Source organism: Clupea harengus, chromosome 7 (genome assembly GCF_900700415.2).
Source record: "Clupea harengus chromosome 7, Ch_v2.0.2, whole genome shotgun sequence".
Classification (NCBI taxonomy): Eukaryota; Metazoa; Chordata; class Actinopteri; order Clupeiformes; family Clupeidae; genus Clupea; species Clupea harengus.
This window is the reverse complement of record NC_045158.1, coordinates 9,269,041-9,283,536: the sequence shown is the minus strand read 5'-3', so window position 1 is coordinate 9,283,536 and position 14,496 is coordinate 9,269,041. Positions and strand designations below refer to the sequence as shown.

Below are 14,496 nucleotides of genomic sequence, written 5' to 3'. Positions count from 1 at the left end.
AGAAGGGCAGACATTTGACACAGGTCACATCACTACATAACCACTTCCGGCATGTCAGTGGCTCCACCATGTGGACACACATGGTGTCATGTGCATGTCTGTAAACTCAGATTACTTCAAAGAGGTCATGGTCTTTCTTATTATTGTGGCAGAGCGCATAATCGTGTTTTGTCTAAATTGGATTCTCTTACCGTAAGGAAAGATAGTTCTATCTGCAGTTGGCCCAAATGCAATGTGTCACTGAAATTGTGTACACGAGAGCTCAAAATGGATGTTAGTTAGAATATCAGAAATGTGTTCATTTTGATTTTATTTCCTACTGTAACTTCACGATAAAAAAAGACGACAAAGGTTAAAAGGAGGGTGATATACATAATTACATACAATACATATATCTAATTGCACATATTTCCAAGACAAGACTTAAAAGCTTTAAAACATTTCCTGCTGGATATGTGGAAGGTTTTTATAGGTCTGATGGACATGAACCACATGCATACCCACCTAAGGAATTCCAACTGCCTGCTGCTTCTCTCTCCCTCCCCATATGAACACTCATGCCTGTTCATCTGACCTGGTTGTCATGGAACATTGTCCACTCAGTCCGGTGAAACTACATTTTCTTGAACTTTTTTTGCACATGGCAACCATTTCTAACATGCATAATATTCACTATTGAGGTTTATTAAATGTTTTCACTTTTAGATCACCTCTTTCTTTTGTTTTATGCTATTCTATCTTATGTTCACTGATTTCTCCTAAATGTGGTTTGTAGTAACTGCAGTACTGAGTACTACAACAAGAGGGCATCAGCGGGTTTGGTTCTAAACAGCTCCCTTGAGAACGGCAGCTATGTAATAACCATAAAAGCTGCCTGTTTCTGTTATAGAATGAAATAAGGAAAAATAATATATATGTATGTATACTCACATTCTTTAAATTGATTGTTGGTCGGACAGAATACTACATCAATCACGTATTTCTTTTTAAATTTTCATTTTTATTCTTTTTTTTACTCATTATCGCAGAACATAAAACAATACTGTGGGTTTAACCACATACACTATATATTCACTTAATACACCACACAGCTACAATGAGAGAGACCGAACAAAAAGAAAACACTTTTATACATACTGCATACTTGGCATTAAATAATAATAATAAAAAAAAAAACCAGAATCAAGAACAATCTTTAACCCATAAAGGAATGTAGCTGCCAGTTTTCTTATGTATATATGTTTATAGGTTATGATCATAGCTCCGACCATGACTCCGCTAAGAATTTCGAGAGGGAGAGGGGGCACACTACATAATTGAGGAGAAAGTGTGACAGTGTATGTGTGAGTGCTTGTGGATTCATAATAACATAAACAGTTAAGGGTAACACACTAAAAACAATTGTCATGTCAATTTCTGTATCTAATTCACTAGAACAAGTTTTTGTTTAACAGTCTGTTCTCTTCAATAGTATAAGGATCTTTATGTCTACCTGTGAAATGTAATCAGGCATTCAAAGTCTTCTTCAAGTACCATATTTAGTAATTAAGGACAGACTGTATCTTGGAAAGAGTGCTTTTTATAATGATGAGTATTTTTGATTCACATGTGATAAACAGTTTCCATTACTTTACTTAAAAAATAAGATCAGCACCAAAGACATTTCCTAAAGCACACTGAGGGATGGAAACAATGGTTCACCTTTCATTTTAAGAGCTCAAAAACAAACTTATGAAAAAAAGAAAAATGGCTTCTTGTTCTTTCCCATTATTCCACAGTGAACTCCAGGGTTAGCACCATAGTACTGGGCCTCTGCAGACATGTTTTTGGGGAGAGACCTTTCTGTGGCATGATCCCATGTTTTTTTTCCATCCTATCTTCCATTCTCCACATTTCATGGAGAGGAATACAAAAATGGGTGTTAACTGGAGAACGCCAAAAAGAGGGGGGATGCTCATGCACAAACGAGTTTAAATAGGGGTCAGAATATCTTATGCTGACAAAATGTCCGCTGAGTTCTACTGTTGCCTGTTAATGTTTACATCAAACTCTAGAAAAAGGTTTAATGATTTCAAAACCTGGTGGAGAGTGAGAGTGCTGGAAACCTGCCATGAAAAGTGCTGCAATGGGACGGGGGGATTGATTTGGGTATGTGATGGGAAATAAAAACACATGGCCGCACAGCCATATTGACTTATGGGGAAGGGCTGTTCGTCTGTTTATACAATTTATGGTTCATGATTCCAACATAACCGCTGTGGATTCTTTTTTTTTTTTTTTTTTTTAAGAATGAGCAGTTCTTCATTGTGTACATTTATTTTTCGTTCTTCACTATCATCCTAAAACAGTCTTGAGTTTTAAACGGGTTGTTTTGTTACCTGGTTCATAGAGAGGGTTGTTGAGGAGAGGGAGCGGTTTGTGTTAGAGGTATTGGTGTAGTACAGTACATATGAAGAGCAGGACAGCAGTATAAGGTATACATGTTACAAACCAAACACATCAGGTTGTCTTTATCTGTTGTTTTAAGGGCTTGACGTACTGACAATTGTTGACTAGAAATCACGGAATCATTCATGGTGTAGTCATGACACCTCACCAGTTAAATAATCTTACCTAAATATTTAAATATTTACATTTCTATCTCTCCCAATAAACTTCCATTAAAAGAAAAACTTTGTTTCAAGTTATCCATAATCCGCTTTTTTTCTCAATTAAAATCAGGATTAAAAGTGCTTTTATAAAATCTTTTTCTTCTCTATGTACAATTTGTCTTAGTTAAAATGAAACATTAAAAACAAAATGGAAAAAACAACCACAATAAGAATAATCATTATTATTATATAATAAATAATAATAATAAAAAAAGATCACAACGTGTATGTAGGCAGCAAGCACTCACTCTGAGGCATCTGCATGTTTGTAGCATGCTATGACTAGTGACCAGTGACTCTACAACATGAGGTATAGAGAGCTTCTCACTACCGAATGAGCACCAACGTCCCTATTAGCGGTAAGCACCATGCAATGTCCAGCCCTCCGTAAACCAGCTGTAGCCCTCGCCATACTCCTGACAGATGTGGTCAAACACACTCCCACCCACACAAACAGAAAGCCACAGGCCCTCGGTCATACACACACACTTATCTAAAACAAACGCAAACACACGGACAGACAGACACACGCACAGGCTAAAAGCTGAGATGTCATGCTTTGCTGATGTGTGGTAACTGGAGGGCTCCACCGTCTAAACCTCTGCCTAAATCTCCAGTGACAGGGTCTGAGGAGGGGGGGACATAATGCCACCCTCTCTGATGACAAAGTAAAGAAAACGACCCTTATTAGCACCAAACTCCAGCATTAGTCTCAATAGCTTGAGAAGACTGAGCCGAAAATGAGAACTCCTAAAATTCCACGTGCAGTGCTCAAAAGGGAGTGCCTGATGGTGTGTGTGTGTGTGTGTGTGTCTGTGACTGTGTTTGAGAATGTGTGTGTGTGTCTATGTGTGTCGTGATTGACAGTAGGCCATCAACAGTCGCTGCAGCACCGATGAGAGAACTATATGAGCACCATTTCACTGGAGAGACATGAGACTCTTTCTCATTCCCTCACTCCATTTAAGACCCTTGCGGCTGCCCGTAGGATGTGCCTGATTGAAATCTGCTGTGAGAGAGAGAGAGAGAGCACCGTTGATATAGCTTCAGCTGTAGGCCAGTGCAGCAAGTAGGAGACACGAGTGGGACTCGTATGCCCTTCTGGAAAACACGATGAAGAAGCACCGGAGAGGAGAGGGTAGCCGATTTTTAGGGCCTCCCTCCTTAGGCTAGCTGAGGCACAGAAAAAGTGCTCCTCCGGTGGTGTGCGTCAGGACTTCTCCCGGTTTTGGTCACATGCTCATTTTCTGTTTGTTTGTTTCACCTTGAAGTCTTTTTATCCTTTTAAGCAAAGAAGGTCATCTTTCTCTCTCAGTTTCGTTGCAGTTGCACCTGTGTCTAGCCATTGTGAAAAAAAATCCTCTTCTGTTCCAGAGGTGGACCGATGGAAAAAGGCCAAAAAGAAAAGTAATAGAAACTCATGAGACGTGACAGAGAGGTCACTCTTACACGACCGTTTAAAAAAGGGTCTAAAATATTAATATCAACATGAGTGAAAACAATAATATTAAAATAAAAAACAATCATCTTCATTATGTAACAACAATACCTGCAATATCGACGTTTACAGTAACAATAGCAATCGTAATATTGATAATTATAGTCATAATAATAATTAGGGGATCATTCAATGAAGGTGAAGGAACAATGAGATCCTCTCATGAAAGAGAGGAGAAGAGCACCATGGGCAGCGTGTCTGTTGAGAAGATACCCCAACTGCCGCCAAATATGAGGTAAAAAAAAAAAACAAGAGCAAACAAGTCAATTTCCCCTGCCCATCACCCACCTGTTTGGGTGTGCTGGAAGGGGATAGAAGAGCTGGAACGAGAAGCAGGAGGAGGTACAGGGTGACAGCAAGACCTGTATATCTTCCCAGCACTCCTTTATGCCATCCCTGACCATGTCCAAAAGTCCCACAAACCCTCCAGCAGCTGGGCTCAGACCAGTCGGCTGTATGGCCCCGTGAGCTGTGTGTAGGCGTAGGATGACACGGTGATCAGCGAGGAGGTGTTCAGTGTGGGAGCGAGTCGCGTTGCGACCCCCTCCCTCTTGTCCTTGGCTGGCCCGGGGCTGGGACTGGCTGCTCCCGAGGCCCACTTGCGCTTCTTGCCGAAAGCCTTAATGTCCTCCGGGGGCAGGCCGAGCAAGACAGCCTCCTGCTGCCGCTGAAGTGCCCTCTCAGCCAACAGCTTCATCTTGGCCTCCCACAGCGCCAGGCCGTGGGCGGGCTGGTTGAGGTTCTTGTGCTGGTAGAAGACGAGGGAGATGCGCGACGGGTGGGAGCGGTTGGGCCGCATGAGCGGGGTGGTGGCGTGCAGCTCGCGCCGGGCACATTCGATCAGCACCGAGCCGTGGGCAGGAGCCACTGCCACACCACCGATGTTTGGGTCCAGGAAGTTGTGCTCGCTGTCCGACCACACCCCATCGTCATCCAGCTCGCGCTCTCCCTGGCTCTCCGTCTCGCTCTCTGCCTTACAGGGCATCCAGCTGCCTTGAGCATCTGGCCGCTGCAGCATGTCAGGGAACTGGCGTCCCTCTGGGGTTGGGGATGGGGTGCTGCCGGCAACGGAACCGCCGCTAGTCCTCCAGGCTTTCTCCTGGAGCCCAAGTGGAGTGGAGCCCCGACTCTCGCCTACCCGAGAAAGCATCTTATCTGGGAAACCTCCGGCGGGGTTCTCAAGTTTTACAGCTGGGAAGCCGGCAGATCCTGCAGGCCAAGCTTTGGGCTGACCACTTGGTGATGGACTTTCCCAGTGGCGTGGGGTGGAGGGATGAGGAGATGGTGCTGGAGAGAAGCCCTGCGTGAGTGACGGTGATGGAGAAGGAGCTGGAGAGGCCATAGGGGTATTACGGCCATGGAAATGGTTCCACTGCTGTTGTTGTTGCTGCTGGGGGTAAGGGTATTGAGGGTGATGGGTGGGATTCTGGTGGAGCATCTGCTTGTCTGGGGTGAAGGGAGAGTTTGCAGAACCTGGTCTGTGTGGACCCTCCCAGCTTTTGGGCATCAGGCCATTGGGCTTTTGGCTGGGCCAACTCTCGGAAGGCTGCGGGGTGGTGCTGGGAGTGCCTGGACAGCTCTGGGAGCCTGCGTCCTGCCTGCTGTTGCCATAAACCGCGACATCCATGGGCTCCTGCTTAATGATTGGTGTGGCTCTGCGAGACTCTGCTGGGGAAGTGGGAGTGTGGCTTGCGCGGCCATGGGGCTGTGGGGTGTTGGAGGAAGTAACGTACCCACGGGCAGCTGGGTCTTCTGTTTGCTGATCGGGGTAGGCATGTCCCAGCCTGGCTTGCAGGCTTTGAATGTCTGGCTTCTGGTCGATGGATGTGGCTGCTGCTGCCACTCCTTTAGGCCATGATCCACCCCGGCCCTCATAGCCCATGAGCTCCGGAGGGAATAGTGCTTTAGGGGGGTAGTTGCAATAACCGTAGGGCAGTGCAGGAAGATTCGGGTGAAAGCCGTTGATGGGCGCCGCTGCAGGAGTCTGGCTGTTGGAAGGGAGGCCTCCTCTTGCATAGTATCCAGGGAAGGAGTAGGCGTTGTTCATGCCCCCGTAGGTCTCAGCTGTCTGGCCGTTCCCTGGTGCTGGGTAGCCCGGTGGCAGGGCACCATTAAAGGAATGGTATCGATCTACAGGCTCTTTTTTGATGATGGGCTTCATTTCTTGTTTTGGGATTGCTGGGAAAAAGAAGGGATGAGAGGTTAATCATCAGGGCTCCATTCTGAATTCTAGAATGAAAATTCATACATTTTGTTTTGGTGGTGAGCTTGAGAATCATTACAGGTCCTACAATACAATATCAACTAGCACATTGCAATTCTGATACCATCCCCTAGGGGGACAGATTGATCCTTACTTTTTCTTGACTTAGGACTTTTTGCAGGATTTTGGCAACTGGCAGTCAAACACTGCCCACACAGTTCCCCCTTTAGAATACTTCCATTCCTACCTTTATTGCCTTGCTGAAGGTGTGGGGATCCACTATGGATCGTCTTAGTTTTGATGGTCTTCTCTGGTGTCTCTGAGGGCATCTTCTGCCCCTTCTTCTTCTCCATCGCAGCCTTTTTGGCATCCAGCCGGCGCTGGCGGCAAGACTTGGCCGGCTCAGGGAGCTTCCGGACCTCACGTCGAAAGTTGTTTAGCACCTGGATGGCCCCGGTCTGCATCTTAAGGCGCTGGTTCTCCACGCTGCCAAACTCGTCGGCATTGGAAACCTTGTAGAGCGGAAGCACGTGCAGCTGTTCGTCATCTGGAAGCTCACCCACCGTCCGATTGTCCTCTTTCGTCAGAGTGCATACCTGTGAAGAGTTAGAAGGCATGTGAGGACATGACCAGAGGCTACCTTACATCTATGCTTGACTGTTGTGGACAGAGGGGCTTTTACCTAAAGTAAACTAGGCAGCTAAGCATGGACATTGTCTTGGGGTCTTATAGCTAAAGATGATCGCAACTACAGATGGCCTACCACAGTGCAACCGTTGTGCAGGTTGTGCTGGTCTTTGTGGGCGTGGGCACAGAAGTCCATGCAGGCCGTGACTCCAGAGAAGGGCCTCCCTTCCTTCAATCCGAGTCGACAATCTGAACCCTCACTCTCATGCAGACACTGAAGGATAAAAAAGCAAAGGAAACTATTACTTGCGTGACATTTTTAGGTATGCACTGCTTTAATTTTCAAAAAAAATTGCCATGAGAGTATGAAATACATCTTACAGAAGACATCATTAGCACATTTAACAAGGTAAAAGTGTAAATTATATGTACTGTTTAGTGTACCTTGTATACTACTGTCTACATTACTTAAAGCTTGATATTGATGTCATTAACTCTTCCATCCTCTGTTTTTATATTGTGTTACATAGGTCTGAGATAATGTTGCCTTTTTAATAACCTATCTGTCTATCTAAAATCCAATAGAAAAAATGAGAAGGGAACATAATGAAAAACAAAAACCTTTGCCATGTCTCTGCCATTGCCATTTTAGGCCAGAGCAAACACATTTTCCTGCGAATACTGGGTGGCCATTCAAGAAATACACCAGACTAAATAACATTCTTGTAATGACATATTTAGCTTCAGAGAGAACATTTTATTTTCCAATATTATCAAGAAATGATGGTCATCGTGACACAAGAAAACAGCCTATGACTGGGTTATTGCAGAATGTGAGGTTGTGTTTCGGCATTAACTATCAGATACACGAACATTACGAACAGTAACAAAGCTTGCATATCAACACCTAGTATGCACATCAGCCTTACACTGATTTGATATGATTAAAATTAAAATGATTACATTACTTACTGCATGCATTTAGCTATTGTAATGTTGTTGTGTTGTATGTTGTCCCTCATGCAAATACAATGACAATAAAGGCTTTTCAATTTTTCAATTTCATTTCAAGAGTAATCATATTCATTGGGGCGGCAGGGGCTAGCTGCACTGTCTCTCAATGAGCTGTTTCCAGGTTTAAAGATCATAATTTCCACATCACAGACTCCATATTAGCTGTGCACCTCATGCCAAACACAAGCAGGAAAAGCAAGGTAAGAAGGCCAGAGAAGGCAGGATGATTGAAGTACAGCTCCCCAGCCACATCCACATCTCGAAAATCAGGCAAAGACAACATCTAGAGGTCCTCCCTTAAACCCACACTAGCATGTTACGTTATGGTAGCATATTTACACACTATACACATTTGTTGCCAGAGCCGTGAGTGTGACATGATGGGTGGACTCACCTGGTTGCTGTACGCCTTGGGGGCCAGCTGCTTGTACAGGGGAGCCATTTCTGTGGCCAGATCCTGGAAGTTCTCACCGAGATTCCCTTCCTGCACAAAAAGGACAACATTATCAAACCATACAGACACATCATACATCATTTTAGAAAAAAAAACCTTGTCATTAACTCTTTTGCTAATGTTTGTATACCTCATCGGGACGGTCTCCCTGCAGTCTGAACTTGCGGGGAATCTTGCTGCGGGCATACTTGCACCCATTAAAATACATGCTCCAGGAGCACCCAAAGGAGAAGGAGGCACCGCAGGTATCAGGGTCCTTCCCCTGGCAAGCACAGGTGCGACTAGGAGCAGAAAGATAAATCACTCACTTCAGTAAGCACTTTGGGTTTAGCCCAAACATTGTTATGAGGATTCTGACACATCAATAGCTAACCTTTAGATCCAACAACACAGTACTGGGCATATCTTTAATCCAACAATTTGACAACTACAGTTCTGTCTAAACAATAATGAACCTATACTAATTAGGCTACCATGAAATAAACCAGTGAAGCAAAAAGGCAAAACATCTTGTGCACAGATCAGGAATTGTCACTCACTCATCATTGAGTCCACAGCGTCGGCTGGTGGGGTTGCCAAACTTGGTTATTGTCTCAGTGAGCTCTTGGTAGAGCTTGTCGGCAAGGGAACGTGGCACACCATCCCATGCCATGATGAGAATGATGATGACGGCGTTGGCACAGTGGTGCCCTGCCCGGTGGCGCACCAGACACATCAGCTTCTCTTTCTCTCCGCTGCGCCGGATCACCTGAGAGAGAGAGATGTAAGGAGACAGGTAAGGAGGAGGGCGAGAAAGAGAGGGAGGGAAAGAGCATGAGAACAGGAGAACAAGAAAGTTTGATCAAAGTGATGGAGAAATCGGGAGAGGCGGAGACAGAGAGAAAGAGGAAAACAGAGAGAGATGCAGATAATTAAAGAGGGGGATCACTTCAAGCATAGTATGCTAGTAACACGACCTTGTTGCAACATTGTCTTCATGCATGCTTGCTATTACCTGCACCGTAATCGTGAATCCTCCTGGGCACCAATACAGCAGGCAAGGTGAGTGAGTAAGTGAGTAAGTAAGAGGCATTTGTCACAGCACACTTTCTAGTGAAAGCGATGCCACCCACAGCGCTGTTAGCGGTGACACTGCAAGCAGGGGCCATAAATCAATTAGCGGAGTGTGAGTGAAGTGGAGAGTGCGGGAGCGCTGGGTCAGCACTCTCTCCTCCCATGGCCCCCTGCAGCTTTACAGTCAGGGGGGGTAACGACGATCGCACCCTGCTTGGCAGCTCCATGTGTCATCCACCTCCGACACCCCTACCCACCTCTCACAACCTGCCACTTGTAAAAGTCCACACTTCACTGAGGCTGGGAGCTGTTAGGAGACACTGCACTAACAGAACCCTCTCTCTCTCTCTCTCTGCCTTCCTCCCTCCCACCCCACGTTTAACAGACTTAATTTCAAAATGATGTCTTTGCCTTGTCTTTGCCTTTCCTCCCTCCTGCCTCTCACCCTTCCGTTCTCTTTCTCCCCCTCACACATACGTACTCATGCAACACACAAACACCTACACTACCACTGACCTTGGGCCCATTATTCACACTCACACTTCCTCTCTACACAGTGCAGTCACAGTGCACCGAGAGCAAGCATTGATGCTCATACACTACAGAGGTTGCATTCACAGGCCCGGCACACATTATACGCCTCCATCCGGAAGTCAGCATGTTTTTTAAAAAGGTTCATCAGGTGGGATGCACTCAAACATGTGATGGTATGTCACTTTTTAACCACTGCACCAAATGTAAAAAAAAAGTCACAGAATAACCACCATACTTTTTTTGGTATCTTGTGTAAAAGTGTACTCTCAACTTACCCATTTTGCAATTGGGCATCCCTGAGAACTCTTCCCTTCCCTCCCAGTGTAAACCACTTTCTCAATGCGGATGGCCTCTCCCTTTTCTCCATACCTGTGCATGGGCAAAGAGACAGCGGTCACAAAATGACAAGCAGACATCCAACAAATGCAGTCACCACAAAAATTGTGCTCTGTTATAGTTTTTACACAGTTACGGTAAGCACTGCTCATTAACAAACATGCCAAAAACATGAGTTTGAGTAGGAACCCAAGAGATCAGTTTTTGTTAGCGTGATGCTTGGATTAAAGATGTTTTCTAGATACAGTAAGCGTCTCCTCAGCCTTTGGAGCCCGGGGCTGTTCACAGGCTACTGCTGAGAGTCACACCAGTGTGGAGGTGAGGGCCTGCTGAGCTCATCCCAAACAAACTGTAAAACGAAACACTATCTCAAATACGTGTTTCCATGTATGCCTCAGGGCCTCTGTCAGTATGTGTGTGTGTGTGTGTGTGTGTGTGTGTGTGTGTGTGTGTGTAGGCATATTTATCTGTGTTTATGTGGGTGAAGGTTTGTTTGCATGGGGGAGGGAGTGGAGGTGGGGGTTTGCGAAGGGGGCTGGATCCAAATAAAAGTAATCTCTGAGCCCTGACCCCTCCTCTCCTCTGCTCTCCTGTCCTCCCCAGAGCGTACCTGTCATTACGATAATGTCACCCCCCAGCGTGGTCCAAGCGTGGTGACCACATGGGGCTCCTATGAATACAAGAAGCCTCAACAATAATCTCTGAAGCCGGGGGGAGACGGGCGGGTATCCACAGGGGTGGGCCGGCGGGGTCAGAGGGCTCGCCGGGGTCGGGTCAGGCTTTGGCTCTTATGTCATCCAGCCAGCGCACAAACAAAAGGGGCGACCCTTCCTCCCGACCCCAGCCCCCACTCCACTCCCTTTCTGGGGGGAATGATGAGTCATTCCTCCTTTGGAGGCTTTAGAAATGCAGGCACAATGCAGTCAAGCGCCCTCCACTCAGAAAGGCCACGTGAAGACTGCGAGAGCGGCAAACATAAGATTACTCAGCATCTGCTGAGACAGCCTAGTGTGTGAGCTGACTTGGTCCCCACCATTCACTTTCAGGCACATGGATTCATAGTTTGGGACTAGAAATAAAGATTAAGGGCCAGACATGCTCATGATTTACGCAAACCCAAAAACTTCAGCTGCTGTTAAAAGGTGACTGTTGTGAATTAGCATTTTAGCGCATTTTATCTCATCATATAAGGCAGGCATTCTCTTGTTGTGCCAGAGTTTAGATTTGACCTGTAAAACACACTGAATTTTGGAGGATTACAAAAATAATGATCTCTGATCTGATTTACCTTGAGTTGTATAAGTCAAATAATTGTTGTTGCATTATTTTGTGCATGTAAAAGTGTGCTCATTCACTCAAACAGTGACACTTAGACAGCACAAAGGTGGGGGGTGGTAGGTGGTCACTGGGCCGGATCGATGTCTGTCTAAAAGGGAGAGCTGGCATGGCGGGATAGGGGTGTGACGCAGCCTAGCAGTTGACCGAAACGAAGCAAGACTGCTGTGTTGTCACACACCAATCCAACATGATAAGCATAAACATGTTGTACATGATGCACACCAACTTAGCTTGAGTCTGAACATTGCTATAAATGTCCATGGCTTGCAAGAAGTTCAACCGTCATTGTTTTTGAAAGTAACAGAAAGGTACGTTTATTTCCACGCGGATGTTATGGCGCTTTCGAGACAACTCGGAATTTGAAACATCCACCGTGATATTTCCCAGCTTTGACTTTAATGGGTTCAAGCAAAACGTAAATATAATATGAATATAAATATAAATATAATGTGGTGATGACTCATCAGTGGATTTTCCTTCTATCTGCTTATTATAAATAATTATGTGCAACTTTTTTCTTCTTCATTTTGACACACTGCCTCTTCATGCATCTTCTTTACTCGTTATTGACGGCATAATGAGGGGTCTTCTTAATGGCAGTATAGCGGGATCTCTGTTTAAAAAGTACTCTAGTCTACACAACATACTTTCTAAGTTCAAAAGAAACACATGACGAAACAGGTGCTCATATTACACAGAACATATTCTAATGAAATAAGCAGTGCCTGTTTTAGTGCATATAAAATACATTACATTTTCTGATCACATAACCTGCTTTTTCCACGTCTGCCCCTAAAGCTCAACACATCAGCAACACCACTATTACATCTCTCTGATTTTAAAATGGTGAAATGGTGGGATTTTGCGGTTTCTCTCGGGATGGGGTACTAGTGGCTGCTGTTATAGGATGAGTGGACACTTCCAAACAGAGCAGAAGAGCAGAAGAGAAGGATACAAAAAAAGCCATAAGCCAATGACCACTCTCTACTCTCTCTCTGTCCTTTCCTCCACCAATCAGTCTTTCCCTCCCTTCCCTCCCCATCCTCCGCTTCTCTCTCTCTCTTCCTTTCTCTCTCTCTCTCTCCCTTTATCTCTCTCTCTCTCTCTCTTTCTCTCTCTCTCTCCCTTTATATATCTCTCTCTCCCTCTCTCTCTCTCTCTCTCTCTATTCTCCACACATCTCTGTGGCTGGCTGTGGGCGTGGATGTGCTGATGCTGTTATTTCCTGTTGGTGCGACTGGATTCTGGGTCAGGGATTCCCTGGGGGGGAAGGGAGGGATCACAGAGAGGCAGGACATGAGGGAGGAGGGCGGAGAGGGGAGAGGAGTGTGGCACGGTACACATGGGAGGGAGGAACGGAGCAGGGGAACAGAGAAGTAGGGAGATGCTCCATCACAGCTGGGAGCCAGAGGGACTGGCCTTAATATCTAAAGCCCTTCTACCATCAGAGGGCTCGTAGAACTTTACTGATGGAGACACTCATACTTACAGAGTCAGAGTTCAACAATACAAGTGCTGTTGAATATGCAGAGTATCTAGTATTGATAGTTAAGATGGTTTGCATAAAGGGTCTATATATGGTTCGATGTTTTAAACACAATGTAAAATGTACAAATAGGCATAACAGACAGATCATGGAAAAAATATCCTATCTTGTTCGAACTTTACAGCGTCATCAAGCTAAGGCGCTCAGTTAAGGTAACGTTCTACTCTGTGGCGATATTAGAGGAAAAATTGAGATGTTTCTCAAACGAAAGAATGACAGCACTGGTAATGTCATACCACCGAAAACTACTAAAATTCAGCGTTAATACACGGAGGAGGAACTCGCGGAGGAACTGTTGTTGCCAGCTGCGGTGGATATGTGCCGCGAGATGATTGGGAAGATGCTGCGAAAAAACTCTTGACAGTACCACTTTCAAACGACACAGTAAGTCGCTGGATTTCAGAGAGGGCCTCGGACGTACAGAATCAGGTCCTGGAAAGGATAAAAAGTAGCCCGTTCTTTTCAATAAAGTTAGACGAGTCGCGCATGTCAGAAACGCTGCATTATTGCTGGTTTTTGTGCGTTATCATTGGAGCGGTATTCTACAACAGGACATGCTTTTCTGTGGAGAGTTACCAACTCGAACCACTGCCCAGGAATGCTTGGTGCTATTTGTGGTGATAATAGATTGCAGCAACAGATTTAAATCATTATTTGAATTATTTGAATCATTATTTGGACCTATTATAACTATTTGAACATTATTTGTTGGTCTCCCCTACCTGAATGGTTGGGTCCGGGTTTCCCCACATCTGTGGAGGGGTCCAATTAACTTTAATTGGAACAGTTAAGCCCAATGGGCGGCCTTATTTAAGAAAGCTGGGAGAAGGTACTAGACAAAACCTGTGAGCACAGAGGGGTACCTTGTCTGTTTTAGGGCTTCAGTTTGTTCAGTTTGGGTTTATATGTTTTGGGGGTTTGGAATTACCCTGTTGTAAATAAATCTAGCTATTTTTTAAGAAAGCCACTGTCTCCTGCGCCGTGTGTGCTTCCTACCTGCAACCCGTTTCCAGCAGCCTACATCCCACATCGTGGGGTGGCCGACTCGGGCCATTCTCACAGTCACCTTTATGACAAGATGACAAATATGAAATGTCTTTGACATCACATGGTTTGTTTTAAAACCTTCAGCTTATTTTGTTCTTCCTGGAGTTCAAGTGGTATAGTGTAATGCTGGGCCATAGCTCCACTAATGTCATGGCTGCATCAGTGTTAATCGAATGTGTCTTTTCACACAACTGC

At 45.2% G+C, this 14,496-nt stretch overlaps 1 protein-coding gene across 5 annotated transcripts in view; it reads right to left on the bottom strand.

Moving 5' to 3' along the window:
• Positions 1-979: 979 nt before the first annotated feature.
• tet3 (tet methylcytosine dioxygenase 3) overlaps positions 980-14,496 on the bottom strand; it is a 47,056-nt gene continuing 33,539 nt past the window's right edge. For all 5 annotated transcript variants that reach the window (XM_031570409.2, XM_012815977.3, XM_031570411.2 and 2 more), the window contains 7 exons: positions 10,310-10,403; positions 8,987-9,195; positions 8,578-8,728; positions 8,388-8,477; positions 7,116-7,253; positions 6,600-6,948; positions 980-6,327 (listed from right to left, as the gene is read on the bottom strand). In XM_031570409.2, coding sequence (XP_031426269.1) covers positions 4,589-6,327; positions 6,600-6,948; positions 7,116-7,253; positions 8,388-8,477; positions 8,578-8,728; positions 8,987-9,195; positions 10,310-10,403 — 2,770 coding nt within the window. In that variant the 3' untranslated portion in view covers positions 980-4,588. The remainder of the gene's footprint in view (positions 6,328-6,599; positions 6,949-7,115; positions 7,254-8,387; positions 8,478-8,577; positions 8,729-8,986; positions 9,196-10,309; positions 10,404-14,496) is intronic.